The 14,373-nt window shown below is 42.8% G+C and overlaps 1 protein-coding gene across 1 annotated transcript; it reads right to left on the reverse strand.

The window, feature by feature from the left end:
- Positions 1 to 1,171: 1,171 nt before the first annotated feature.
- mtcl3a (MTCL family member 3a) lies at positions 1,172 to 13,689 on the reverse strand. Its single transcript, XM_062422433.1, has 9 exons — positions 13,273 to 13,689; positions 12,786 to 12,953; positions 7,193 to 7,495; positions 5,084 to 5,647; positions 4,747 to 4,826; positions 2,677 to 4,464; positions 2,586 to 2,631; positions 2,346 to 2,372; positions 1,172 to 1,602 (listed from the first exon to the last, which is right to left on the reverse strand). The coding sequence occupies exons 1-9, from the start codon at positions 13,687 to 13,689 to the stop codon at positions 1,366 to 1,368; spliced, it is 3,630 nt and encodes a 1,209-aa protein (XP_062278417.1). The 3' UTR covers positions 1,172 to 1,365.
- Between the last annotated feature and the right edge of the window lie 684 nt (positions 13,690 to 14,373).

Genomic DNA, 14,373 nt, shown 5'->3' on the forward strand with positions numbered 1-14,373 from the left:
TGTAATATTCTGGCACTTTCACAGTCAAGCTTCACAAATCGGTTTAAGGTACCAAAAAACTATTTTTAAAAGTGTAATGATTTGGGGGGAAAAACAAGTCACACAGCATAACAAAACATATGAGTGGACAGATAGTATGAAACAAACGTAGATTGTGGTATGTGATGTGAAAAGAGAAAAGGAATCCATATTAGTCCTTATGTTTATTACACAAAAAAGAACAGCAAAGGCATCACCTTCATCATGATATGATTTCACCACTTTGACCCAAAAAACTGTACCACTCAGCTGAGTAATGTCCTGATATGTGACGATTCAGAATTAGTAAAAGTAGAAAAAAGGCTTTTCTTTTTTTTCTCTTTTCAGTAAGCATTATTATCTATTTTATGCATAATAGCGGGCTCTTATGAATGAAATTTAACATTAAATTTTGATTGGAAAAAAATCAGCAATGAGAGGACAGCAACATTTAAATGCCATTACAGACAATGCATTTCATTTTCACATCAGGAAAATGCATATAAAGAAACCAGCCTTTGGTACAAAGTTATAAAAAAGGAACTCACATTTTAATCTGTCGATATCAAGGAAATATGCATGAAAAATGTAAAGCCAGTCGTGAACGTAAAGCAAAATGTTTTTGTTTGTTTTTTTGTCACAGGCAAGGTACAGTTCAGGCATGTACTGCAAGTATTCATATTCAAGAAGGCAGAAAACCAACACTGCTTTATTCAGCACACTGAGGAAGTCCACTGCTTTATATCTGAATCCAACATGATGCTGCATATTGTGTATGTAACATCCTATTTTGTGCAACAAAAACACACAAAACATAATGTTGCACACAAAATACAAAACAATACATCATAAATACACCATAGTGGATTTTGTTTGGTTGAGAATGTGTACACCATTTGAATATGAGCTAGCATCACTTTAAGGTGTATATACAGTATACAGAACAGAGGGAAATAGTGAAGGGTCTGTTGTTGGTAGATGTGCAAGGCTAAACTAGTCAAGGCTAGAATCCTGAGCATAGGATATCCATTCAGATGGCTGGCATGAATGGATGATGCATTGGATGTCATTATTCCTTTGAAGGTGATGTTTGAGGAAATGCATGATGCTTGGCAGGTTAATCAGAGCACACTGCTGAACAACTGGAGCTGCTTCAGATCCTTTTCTTGACTTTCAGCTTGGCTCCACTGAATGCCACATACATTCTAAAAGTGAGTTGGCAAACCCACAACTAAAGCACTTCTGAGTCTGGGGGAGTGGAGATCAGTCTGGGTTTGGTATGTACAACAGTAATGGAGAGAACAGGGAAGGTTATCATTGTAGGCTTCTGGTTGTTCAAGGTGAAGATCAAATGATGACAGTCTCTATGTGAAAGGCATGTGAGTAGGTAAAGGAGGAGGTGTGTTTCTGGAGCGGGAAGGATGGAGGTACGACAGGGGTTGTAGAGGGAGATGAGGAGGTGGAGGAGGAGGAAGTGGGGGAGCGGCTGGCCCATCGGGACGGGAGGCGTCGATTGGCTGGACGAGCAGGCCTCGAGAAGTTCTTCTGGATGGAGGAAGAGGAGAAGCAAGACTTGTCTTTCTCCTGTGGAGAAACAAATGAATTAACGTTTAGGATTATCACACCGTTCTATCAACAATCAAATTCACCCACTCAGATACTTTACATTGTGTCACGTGTTCCATCTGTAGTCTTCTTGACCCTAGGGAAAACAACAAGTATATTTCAAACAGGAAGATTGATAGATTCGGCCCGTCCTGGAAAAACAACGGGGCAAAGAAGACCCAATTCCTTTTGGTTAAGAGAAAAGCAAATGAATTCAAATACCTGACACATGCTTTGGCTCTACTGCCACTTCACAGAATCTTCTAATTTCATCTTGGAACGTGCTCATCAGTTAAGGTTAAACTAAAGTAGTGCCTCTAATTACATTCTTTTCATGAGGTCAAATAAAATTGGCTTGATAATCGTTTCCACAATTTTGTTAACATTTGCATGACTTTAAAGCAGCGTAACCACTTCAGCTTGCTTGTTCCCCCGTGGTCTGCCAAGGAGCATTTAGTCAGCTGGCTTCTTGCAGATACATCTGTAATTACAACACAAAGGCCAGAAAAACACTTGCACTACCAGGCCTCATGGAAGGACTGAAAGATGAAAGTTTTTTTTTTCTTTTTAGGAAGGGATGTGGGGGTGATAGACCTCCTGCCAAGTTAACTTTGCATGCCACAACAGCAGTTCCTTTTGTTAGGAGCCTTTAAGCAATGGAATGGCCCAGATGCCCAGATTATAATGGAGGCTTTGGCCTGCTTCTGTCTCTTAGCACATACCAGAAATAAACAACATTCCCACCGGAGCTGTCCTCAGTCAAGGGCAATTGCTTAGTATTTCTAAATGGAAGGGAACAGAAAGAACGTGCGAGTTCATCCAGGTGCACTGCTGTAATCAGCCTTTAACAATATAGTTTGACTTAATTGCATTTCATTAAAAATGTCAACACACCTCAAGAGTGGTATTGCATGTGCATATATGTAAAAGTGTGCATACAGTATATATCAGACTCTACCCACCTGCACTGCAAGCTGTATCTCTGTTACTCCCATGACACCGTGGCTGCTGAGTTGTGTGTGTGAGGTGTGTTTCTGTGAGGTGTGTGAGGGCTGTGTGTGTCTCAGAGTAGGAGGTAAGAGCAGGGGGTGTATGTCCAGCATGTCCAGTTCTGTGGCGTTCTCCTCCTGCTTGACACTGACGTTAGGGCTTGCAGTCATTTCACTCTGTAGGCTGTGGTTCTGTTGAGCCCGGGCTGCACTCTCATAATTCTTCAGAATCCTTTCCACTGCCCCGTAGTTGGACCTGGATCCCTCAGGCCGTGGGTAGGCAGCCAGAGTGAGGGGCTTCCAGGGATGGTCATTCATCATTCGGGGTCCAGGTCTGGAGGAGTCAGACTGGGAGAGAGGAACAGATGCATGCTTTGGCTGTGCCTGATGCCCTGGCTGTGTCATCTGTCTTTGTTTGTTCTCAGCAGAGGGCTGCTGGAGTGAGACACCAACCCTGGCTGGCTGAGGCTTCGCTCCATGGGGATTCTCATTCTTGGAGCTGGAACGCTCCACATTCTGACCTGGCTGGGTATTTGCAGGCAAGGCAGGCTCAGAAAAGGGAGCCTCTGTGACTGCTCTGTGGTGTGTTTTCCTGGAAGGACTGCTCGCTGTCCGAAGTTTGTGCTTGACCTCAGAATGGTGTGCAGGGCTCTGAGATGTGGATGCCTCCCTGAGTCCAGCCTGTGGCTGTTCAGGTGAAAGGCCAGATGGAATTTCTTGCCTCACTCTGACTTTTTGAGCTTCAGTACCACATCTACCTCGCCTCGGTTGGACCTCGGGGTTCTGAATAGGGGAATCCAAGGTGGGCAGAGACAATGTGACTTCAGGATGTATGCCTGTGACGCTAGCAGTGACATCAGTAAAATGTGGCTGAAATTTACTCTCCCTGGGAAGTAAAACCTCATCTGACGCATAAGCTGCTGAAAGGTCTGGTTGGCAACCCAATGAGCATGCATCTGTTACTGTAAAACTGTCTTGTTCATCCACCCCACGGCCCATCTCCGCCTGAAACAAAGTTCTGTTGAACTCAGCTGTTTTTTGTTCCAGCATTATGTTTCTTCTGGAGCCCTGGATGTTGGAGCTGGCAGGTGTTATTTCCAGAGAGGACAATAACAGCTCTACAGGTAAATCTTTGACAAAAGGAGGGATTTGTAGCTCAGGGCTTTGTATGTTCCCAACACCAGGGCTGTAATCTGAGTCTTTTCCAGCATCCAATATGTTGACCTCAGAGAAACTTTTCTGGACAGTCCCATATGCAGATAACTTACTGTTAATGAATTTACTTGCATCACAGGACCAGCGGCTATGGCAGCAGCCAACGTTACAGTTAGAGTTAACAGGTACAGCACACGATGCTACCTTGCCATCTATTAAAACCTTTCCTTCATTTTCTTGCAGCATAGCCCCAAACTTCCGGACAATGGATGGGCTGCTACACTTTCTGTCCACTAAAACACACGGGCTGTGGCATTTCCTCACTGTCGCCATGGGGGATTCTGGGATGTGGAGCTCTGTGTCTGGATCGGTTGGGCTACTCAGATTCCAGGAGGAGGTGCGGGGAGGGATGGGCGGGGCTGGTATATCCATCTCAGAGAGTACTCCAGGGCTCGTCTGTGTGTCTCGGTAGCTGTCTGGATCCGTTGCACTCATTCTCCAGGATTCGTCTGGCCCCCTGTCAGCCTGCCAGGTGTTATCTGGTGACAAGGTGATCCAGTTTTCCCTCCCCAAGGCCCGAAGGTCATCGTAGATCTGGCTGAGGTCGCAGGGTGATTCATCCAGCTCCTGTCTGGTCTTATCGTGCCCTGGCAGCATCTCCCTCTCCTCCGGGAGGCACAGGGAGTCAGATTGATTCCTGACGGGAATTAAACCGTAAAATACAATTACTACATTTACTCTACTTTAATTATAATTCTTATAATCAACCTATTTTAATTTCATTTGCAACTGATTCCATTTAAAAGTAATATGCAACAGAAATGGTTAAAATATGATTTATAATTAATTTACTGCACTGAAACAAATATGACAATGAGATTATATACACAATAAGCAAATCCAGACAAGAACAGTGATTATCAAACTGTAGGTACAAGTTGGCGCCAGGAAGTTATCATAGCAATGGGGATTTATGTACCTCTTATCCACACTCTTCTTTCTGATCTCATCCTGGTAGCTACAAAGCTCCTCACTGACACGGGCAATCTCCTTCAGAGCCTGACACAGAGAGAAGGGGGAGACAGAGACAAGTTGGAAACTGTGTATCGCTGAAGTTATGTGCAAAACAATTGTAGGATTTTGATGGTTGTATTGATGGTTGAGCAGATAAAGAGTTTTTTTTTAAATATATATATATATATACAAGAGGATTACATGAACACTGAAAACATGACAAACACACTGATGTCTCTATATTGTGTATAAATACAGTGCTTATTAATTAAATATATATATATATAGATTAAATGTCTCACAGCATTGAGAGCAGTGGTGTTCTTCTTCCTGGTGCTGCTGAAACTCAGCTCTTCCCAAAGAAGACTTTCTTGACTATCAACGTGAACATTCCTTTCATTCCCTTCAGAGCCATTTTTCTGTACCACTCCACATCCAATAGCTCCATGAAAAATAGCCTCCAGCTCCAATGTATCAACAGCCTCCCTGATATCAGTGACTTGCTTCCAAGGGCCTCTGGATCTCAATTCATCCAGCAGCTCTGCATGTACATGGTCATTCTGAGTAAACTGACCACTAACATTAAAATCACAGTGGTTGTCTGCTTGGAAACAGCTGGATTGTTGGCTATCTCTCCCACCACTCCCACTGATGTTGCTATTGCAACCAAAACCAGGTAATGGTGGGTGTCTGCTCAGTTCTGACTGACTGCTGCTGCTGAGCGGCTGGGAGTGGGAGTTGTCACTGAGCAGACTGGAGCCGGTGCTGGTTGAACGCATGCTGAGCCGATGCACGACATTGTGTTCGTCCTGCCTCTCTGTGTCCAGTCCGGTCTCTTCTCGCTTGGCCCTCACTTCACAGTACAACTTGAAATAGTAAATGGAAAGAGAACATCATTTATACAGCTTTACTTAAGCCTATTCCTGAATGAAACAATATTTGTATTATGTAATTTTACTCTTTAAGGATACATTTTGGAATAATTGAAGAAAAGCAAGATTACCCATCAATTAAATTACTACTATTATCATATATAACTATATAACTATTATCAATAAAATGTGACACATATTAACAAAAATGTGTATGATATGATGTATAAAGTCATAAAGATATATGTTCAAATGGGCTTAATGCATTTTGACAGTAATTTCTGCAATTACTCTCCCTGATGATTAAAATGAGATCAGATAGTCAAGAGTGAAGACAATACAAGGAATGTAAATGGCACAATATGATCATGCAAACTATAAAACTAATACAACATGATGAGAGGTCGGGCATCATACGAACATATTTAGACCATAGAGGATTTTAAAAAAACATTCAAATAATTCGTTCAAATAAAATTGGATAACATCTGCTGCCATGGAATCTGAAAATAGTAACTATTTCATGTTGACTGGGCTCCCTTCCCATCACGCAATGTCTCGATTGGACTACTGCCTTTCAGCCTGCTTTATTCCTGTGCTGTTTTCCTCTCTCATTTTCTGGTCTCAAAGGGGCAAATGAGAGCCACATGTTCTTTTCATAGCAAATTGTTCCAGTGCCTTCGCATTATGTCCAAATGCTTTTGTATGGCCACCCTCATTAAAAAACACCAATTTGTTCTTTGGGGCATGTCAGATTTTGTCTTGCGCTTGGTCACCCGCCCATTGCTCTGAATTACTTCCCTCATGCTCCTGTTACTGCAGAATTATTTTCACTTGATTGACTGACAGATTAATTGATAAATTGACTGACTGTTCACATATTTCCCTACCATAAATCAATACAAGTGAAAGTCCATCTTAAACAGACCTAATCCTTTTTGTCTGATAGAGACCATTTCTCAACATGAACACAACACAACTTCCTTAATGATGTTTTGTTTTTTTCACTTTATTTCAAAAATGCATAAGCAATTTGACACAAAAATAGTACTTTGGCTACCATATGAACATAAATCTCACTCTCTTGCATGCCAGCTTCCTGTCTACAACACTGCAGATCACAGTCCGTCTCATTCGCTGCCTCTTTCTCAGTACACAGAGATCAGAGAAACAGCAGAACTCTTGCCCTCCTCCTCCTACTCCCTCCTTTCCTCACACTCTGCAGCTGCACTGATCAGGGATATTGTTTTGACATGGTTGATGGTGAGCAGGATGTGTAGGAGGGACGATTAACACACTCAGTTCGTAGGAAGCTGAGTATTATACACAAATTAAGAAAACCTCCAAAAAATGATGAACACTGAAATATGTGGACTAAAAACTTTCAAAGAACTTTCAAAGAAGTTTGGACTTTAACATACTTTTGCGATCTTTTCTTTATCTATAGTGATAATGATCCACTAATCTTTAACTAGAATGCTAAAACCAAACCAAATCATCTAAACAATGTGTGGAAATATTATCATTCAGCCATCTTACCTCTTCTATTTTCTTCTGCATATCTTTCAGCTGGCTCTCCCATTCCTTCCTCTCCACATCAAACCTCTCCAGCAGCTCGGCTTTCTCCCTTGACCAGTCCCTCTCATTGTGATCCAGGCGACAGCGCAGGTCCATGGCTGTCGAGTGTGTGTCTGCCAGGAGCCTCCGCTGCTCTTCCCTCTCCCGGCGGAGCGTCGAAGTCTCGCCACGCTGCTCTCGATTGCTCCGTGACGCAACAGAGCCAGGACCTGCCGCTGTCTGGACCCTTCCACTGACCAACTCAGCACGCTCTCTAGCCTCCAACTGGAGAGGGAGAAACAGAACGGGGAGTTAAGGAGGCACAGAGGAGGAGAAAGAAGGAAGCAGGGAGATGGACAGGCAGGGTGGGAGAGACGTTGAGGGAAAACAGTCAGTGGTGATAAAGAGATAGATTGGAGGAAAGGGGGATGAAAGCCAGATGACAAGGCCAGAAAAGCTGGGGGAAGAGAAATTGTTAAAAGTGGAATTAAGAGAATGAAGGAGTGGCAGGAAGAGAAGGTGGAGGAAGTGGGGGAATAATGCGCCACAGGGACGAGTGTGAGTGGGTTCAGAGGAGGGAAGAGGGAGAAAAGAGGTTATTGAAAGATGAAAATATCCTGCAAGAACTCACACAAAGGGTTCATGGGTTCAGAGTTCAAGTCCCTTTTTTATGGTATTTCAATAACACAGGATACAGTTCAGGATGTGGCAGATTTAGGCACAGCAAAATATTTCTGCAGAGGATGGGAGTATCAGTCAAAAGATACTTTGGTGTATCAGTTTTTAGAGATACATGCAGACACAGTCTTAACACAAATAAGTTCATGCTTGTGATTCTTTTCAGTATTTCATTATTACAATAAAGCAGATTTGATAGGCTCAATTTGATATTTTGCTTTAATGAGAATATTACTGACTGCCACTACTGAATGTCCTTTTAAAGTAAAAAGTCTTGGGCATTTCCCCCAGGAGTTTCGCTCTGCAAGGGCCAAAAAAAAAAAAAACATGTGATGACTATAAAGAAAATAAATGAGAATAAATAAGAAAGTCTGCAAAATACTCCACAATTAAGATTGTGCTGCTGTGTCAGACTCCAGTTCACTGTCACCAAAGGAGCTAAACAGTGGACAATTTGATGACATCATCAAAGTTTAAAGTCGGGTCTGATTTGTACCTTTAGATAAGATAATGGTGTTGGGAAAGCTATCCTGAAATTTCCTTTAGTTGTATAGTAATACAATGTGATTCTCTGATTCAGATTTTTTAAATTGTTAAAAATAAATGAGGGTGTGTTTTAGGACCTAAATCTGTACATTCTGTGGTAAATATGTGGATTTTTGTTGTTGGTTTGAAAAAAGGGGGATAGAAATATTGGCTTTAGGCCTGGAATGAGCCCAAGACAACGCCTGTGCATGTGCATTTATGCATGTGCCTCTGTGTTTGTGTGCATGTCTGTGTGTGTGTGTTACAAAGAGGGAGAGAATGCATACAAGCATGCCTGAGTGTGTTATTTCAGTGTTCAGTCACAGACATCGACCAAAGCCTTCTTACAAGCCTCGGTCATGGTGCTATTTCTGCCTGTGGCCTGGGGTCAAGAAATTATGGTGTAGAAAAACAAGTCAACCCTTTCTGACTGCCTGTGGCTCTTCTCAAAGTTATCCACAATTACAGATGGGTGATGATGGGTGCCGTCCACAGTCTATTTAAACATACAAATACAAACAAATAGTGAAAGTGCAAAAACAAGATGGTTGCAGTCCAAATAAAGAGCTGAAGACCGTTTATCATTGATGAAGACAGCAATAGCAAACTGTCTTTGTAAAGAGAATTCTGGAGGAACTGTGTTTACTGACAGGGACCCAGCATTACATCAAACACACTCATCCACACATGCGTGCGCAACTTAAGCCTAGTCTCAATGAGCCCTCTCCAGCTACTCTTGACCACCCTGTCTGTCACTGTATGGCACAGGGTATATAAAGGTAACTGTGTCACCACGGTGACCCACTATAAATAGCGGACACACAGCCTTGTACAATGTCACATTCCTTGGGGAGGTGCAGAGACGAGGTAAGAGAGCAGGGGGAGTTGGCTGCTAAGGCCAAGTGAGATGTCTCCTAGCTGCCAGGAGCTTTCATAAATCATTGGCAATGTCATGTGGAGAAATATGCTCGGAAATATCCGGCTTAAGCCCTCTTCCTCAGACCTTGGATGCTTGCTTGGTATTTGGTGGTAGAAGTGCCCGAAAAGGATGATGAAACAACAAACAGTAGATACATTAACAGACATGACACGCTGAAGAGAGAGGCGTGTAATTAAAATATCGAGTAGAACAAGCAACTGGTGATCAACTGCAATCATGTTGATGCTGAATTAATTTACTTGGGATTAGAACCAACAAGCTAAATTTAAAAAAGAGATGGGGATGTGGCAATACTGTTTGCAGCTACACAGCTTCAGTTTCCTGACCAATCAAATGGCTAAAAGAGGGACCGCTAATCATAGCTAAGAATATATAAAAAATGTAATACTTGGAAATCCTATGCATGAAACTGTATTTATTAGGCAATTGTATACAGTAGCAGTTTAGTCTTTGGTCTGATTGAGAACAGATAGGAATGTCGAGCAAATGCCATTTCACTCGCGGCTTCACTTAAGATTCCAACTCACAGGACCCAGAACTTAAAGCCCTTAAGTAGCTACCACCTCTTCAATTCACTAACCTCAGGTTTGTATAACACACATGGCTGCTTGGATAATCCTCTACAGTATTCAGGCCTCCTCCCTCCAGTTGTGCACTACCACTTTCAAAGTCTCATCAAAGTGCACTAATGAATGGACAAAAGCTAACCCGCCCAGCTAGCTGTGGAATGAGCCCTCTCATAGCAGGTTCATTCAAGGTTTCAAAGATATTAGCTGAACCCTCTTGGACTGCATGACTCATCAGTTGATTGCACTGAGTGGCTCTTCTCAGGCAAACATGCTAATTCTACCATTACCTTTCAACTCAACACTACTCTGGATAGTCATCGGCATGATCACTATCAGAATTCAACTTGCCCCAACAATTACCCTCTACCTCCTTCACATCCTCTGATGAAAAATGGTCTCTCCTCTGCACTGGCACAGTGAAAGCAATGTGTGGAGTTTCTCACCCGTGTTGAAATTGTTCACATTTCACTCCTAAGTGAAATGAAGTTACACCCATTTAGCTCTACTGACCTCTTTGTATTCATTTGCATACATTCTTGACTATTTCTCAGCCTTGTTCCAGACCTTTGAATCACCACTCAAATCTCTGATTTGTCCAGCAATTGTTATAGAGGCGAATGAAGTGAAATGATATGGCCATTCAATCTAATTATCAGGTTATTTTTCATGTTCTGTCAAGATGCAGAATTAAAGAGTGAATTACATGAATTATAAACTCTACGATTAAAAGAAACAGTAATCTAGTAGAACATCAACAGCCACATTACGTGTAATGCTGCTTTCTCAAACTAAAAGAGACTAAAATGTGTTTATAGACATCTTACAAATGTTCTATGAAGTCTGTAAATCAGTCATTTGATTCCTGAGCTACAACTGATTTTAGAAGCCTTGGACTTGATGAATTTTTATCCTAATGAGCAGCCTTAGATTAGCACTCGGTAAACATGTGCCCAGAAGTGTAAACTGTGGCAGGATGTGGTACCAGGACAAAACAACTTCTGAAATGGAGCTAACCCCACCCAGCATAACTTTACTCCAAGTCATATTTCTCTGGGTCTGTTTATGCAATCAAATAGGAAACTGTATTTGAGTGTCTGCATGTGTGTGTGTGTGTGTGTGTGTGTGTGTGTGTGTGTGTGTGTGTGTGTGTGTGTGTGTGTGTGTGTGTGTGTGTGTTTGTGTGTGTGTGTGTGTGTGTGTGTGTCTGTGTGTGTGTGTGTGTGTGTGTTTGTGTGTTCCATTAAAATTTGACGGCCATGAGTGAGAAATAAGTGGATTTAGTTGTTTACACATTGCTTGTTCATGCACATAAATACAAGCAGACTACTATGAGCACTTTCAAATATATAAAGAGGAGAGACATCTATTCTGTCCCAGCCATGTGTGTGTATTGGCAAAATGGTATAAGCTTCTGGAGTAGATTAAGCCTCCTTCTCCAACTGCATCACAGGGCTTTTCGAACACAAAGCAGAACAGTAAATGTCTGTTTTTATAAGGCTGTTTGTCAACTACTCTGTAGCAAGGCCTAGCGACCAGGGGGACAAAGAGAAGAGCTGAACAGTGACATTGTGCCATCTTCTCACACAGAGGAAATTACATTATAGCAGTTAAACCATCTATGTGTGCGTGAGCTGTGATCCGGTAAAACCATGTCATTGTGTCACATTCCCACGTCATCATGGCTTCAGTGAGTCTTCTTGGCCAAGTGCTCTGCAGTATCATTGCATTAATTTCCAGCACCACTTTAACGCATTTCAGAGCTTCACCACTTCACTCAGAGTCATTTGATTTTTCTTCTAGCTTCAGAGGACATTGAAATGAGAGTTGTGCAGATGGGTGAAGGCGTGACCAATCAGTTTTAAGTTTGGGATAGGTATCAGGGCTCAGCTGGCAGATAAAGAGATTCAAGTCGCAACATCACAAAACTACAGATATAACAAGCGCAGAGATGTGAAGAAAGAGAAAGCACACATAAATCTGACTCACTGAACAAATTTCACAGTATCAAAACTTTCCATTTTTTGGATGAAATGTGAAACAGCCTGATTAGATTTGGACAGACTTCAACTTGAGGCCAATGAAATAAATCCATTTTCTGATATAACTTGGAGGAAAAAAAAGTTAAATCTCTAAAACCACATTGCTTTGAGGAATAACTATGCAGGGTCTGTCAAGTGATCCATGCAATACCTGACACAGCGTGGCACTGGTATGCAAACTTAACTCTGAAAGTATACTCTGCCCATTTCAAGACACACTTTAACAGCAGCTGTCCACTGTAACAATAGGTTCATATTTCATCTGCTTACAGAAAGCTGTTAAAAGCCAAGCTGGGGGTCTGTGTGTCTGGGCTGGGCTGGAAGACCAAAGTTTGTCTCCTCAGTGCAAATCTTTTGTCTAAGCTGGAGGCTTGAGTTGGATGAGTTCCAGGGTGACTTATCACCCTGCCATGTGGGTGGCAAACACAGCCTGCCCAATTTACACCAAACTATTGGCCCGGCATGCAAAGACAAGAGAAAATACACATATGCACTAGACAAGCTAGATAGAAATTAATCAAAGTAAAACACTGTTTATGTGCAAAATGTGTTGCTACAAAACAAGATTAATGTTCTTTGGTTTTGGATAATTACATTCATATTATGTATGCAGGGAAAAATGTATGAATGTACACACACACACACACACACACACACAGACACACACACACACACACACACACACAGACACAGACACACACTAACATGCTGCAACTGCCAAAATACTTTTATATACAGTGCCAGATCCAACCTACACATCATCATCATCATCATCATCATCATCATCGATATCATCATCATCATCATCATCATCCCCCAGTTACCTGTGCAATCCTGCACTGGAGCTCAGCCTTCTCCACCTCCCAGGCACATCTGTCCCTGGTGTACTGCAGCTGGAGCTCACTCCTCTTCTCCTCCTCTCTCTTCACCTCTACCTGCACTTCCTCCAAAACCGTCTTCAGGTCCAGCAGAATCCTCCGGTTCTCCCCTCCCTGTGGGGAAAAACAGTGTTGGCAGCAAAGATGTCAACCAAATATGTCAGATAAACTGTGTCTGCCATCCGAAATGGTACAGCAGACTATAACACTTTCAACCAACAAAAGCTAATAACTGAGGATCAAAGGCCAAAATAAATACTTGATGATAAACTAATGCATATGCTGGTATGTTAAATGATAACTTTTTGAATTTGAAGCCCTGAGAAGTACTTTGGGAACATTAGGGATAGCTATGACACAACACATTCACGGTTACAAGACTGCAGAGAGACAGGAATGCGTTTACTTTTCACAAGTCAATATTTCCAATTACTTGAATGTCAGCCACTTCTCTCAACAATGACTCCTTCTCGCGCATCCATTCCTGCTTGTCCTGCACGTGTCGCTTTTTCAAATCATCAAATTTCTTTCTGAGCCGCGTGTGATGTGTTGGCTGTTGCTGCTGGAGTTCAGGTCCTTGCCACATTTGTCCCCTGAGGACTTCGAGTTGTGTCGCTGCGCCACCTTCTCCTGCGCCCGGAGAAGTACCGAACTGTGTCTCGTAGAGCTGGCTGAAGACAGTGGGCGGAGAAGAGATCCTCCTCAGCGGGCTGCGGCTGTTGCCCCTGCCTCTATCTTTCCTCTCCATCCCGGAGCACGGCACAAACTCCCATCCCTGAGACTGGACGTAACCCCCACCGGCATCGCCCCCACCGTGCAGCCCCGAACCGTTCATAAAAGCAGTCCACATTTCTCAGCCGCATCAAAAGAAAACATTACAAAAAAAACAACTTAACAGTTTAAATGAAGCTATTAAAAACTGGCCATGAAGGTATTTTACAACGGTGCATTCCTGTGCTATAATGCATAGGTTCAAATACAACACTGATGACTACAGTTCAGCATAATTTGCCATAAACACAAAGAGTTTTTTTAGTTGGTGAAGGGTGGCGTAAAAGCACCAATTATCCAAACCCAGCCAAGTCCCCCGTCCGCCACACAGCAGCTTCCAGGCCAGCAGTGACCGCTGTGCTGCAGGCGACGGGACTGGACTCGTTGGTCCCCTTCATGTCTTTGCAGGGACAAGGTCAAGCCCTCATTCTGGTGCCCATGCACAGTCCACAGTCAATACCCACAGTGTCCCGCTTTGCTCTGAAATATCTCCTCACTGCTACACCCATGCGTTGTTTTCCTTTCTACATGTTCATAAAACCTCAGGACGCACAGCCTGTCTTCTCTCCACTGCACGTCGAGTCGTTGTAGGCGACAATTCAGAACTGGCAAAGACAGACACCCAGTAACCACTCCGACACGAATGGGAGAAGTTCCCAAAAATATCACGGGTCGCACTGATGTAACAGCAGAGGAGTATTTTTACCCCTTGTAACCAAGAGTGTGTTTTCCCAAAGCCAGATACCGCGGCGTCTGAAGAGAC

The sequence above is a fragment of the Scomber scombrus genome, chromosome 7 (assembly GCF_963691925.1).
Source record: "Scomber scombrus chromosome 7, fScoSco1.1, whole genome shotgun sequence".
Classification (NCBI taxonomy): domain Eukaryota; kingdom Metazoa; phylum Chordata; class Actinopteri; order Scombriformes; family Scombridae; genus Scomber; species Scomber scombrus.

What these genes read in the sequence shown, in the direction of transcription:
- mtcl3a (XM_062422433.1), bottom strand. Translation starts at nt 13,689, where the DNA reads ATGTGGACTGCTTTTATGAACGGTTCGGGGCTGCACGGTGGGGGCGAT. An exon ending in TCCAGTGCAGGATTGCACAG is followed by an intron (nt 7,496 to 12,785) that starts GTAACTGGGGGA and finishes CTCCCTCTCCAG; the next exon opens with TTGGAGGCTAGAGAGCGTGC. An exon ending in AGATACAGCTTGCAGTGCAG is followed by an intron (nt 2,373 to 2,585) that starts GTGGGTAGAGTC and finishes GACTGAGGACAG; the next exon opens with CTCCGGTGGGAATGTTGTTT.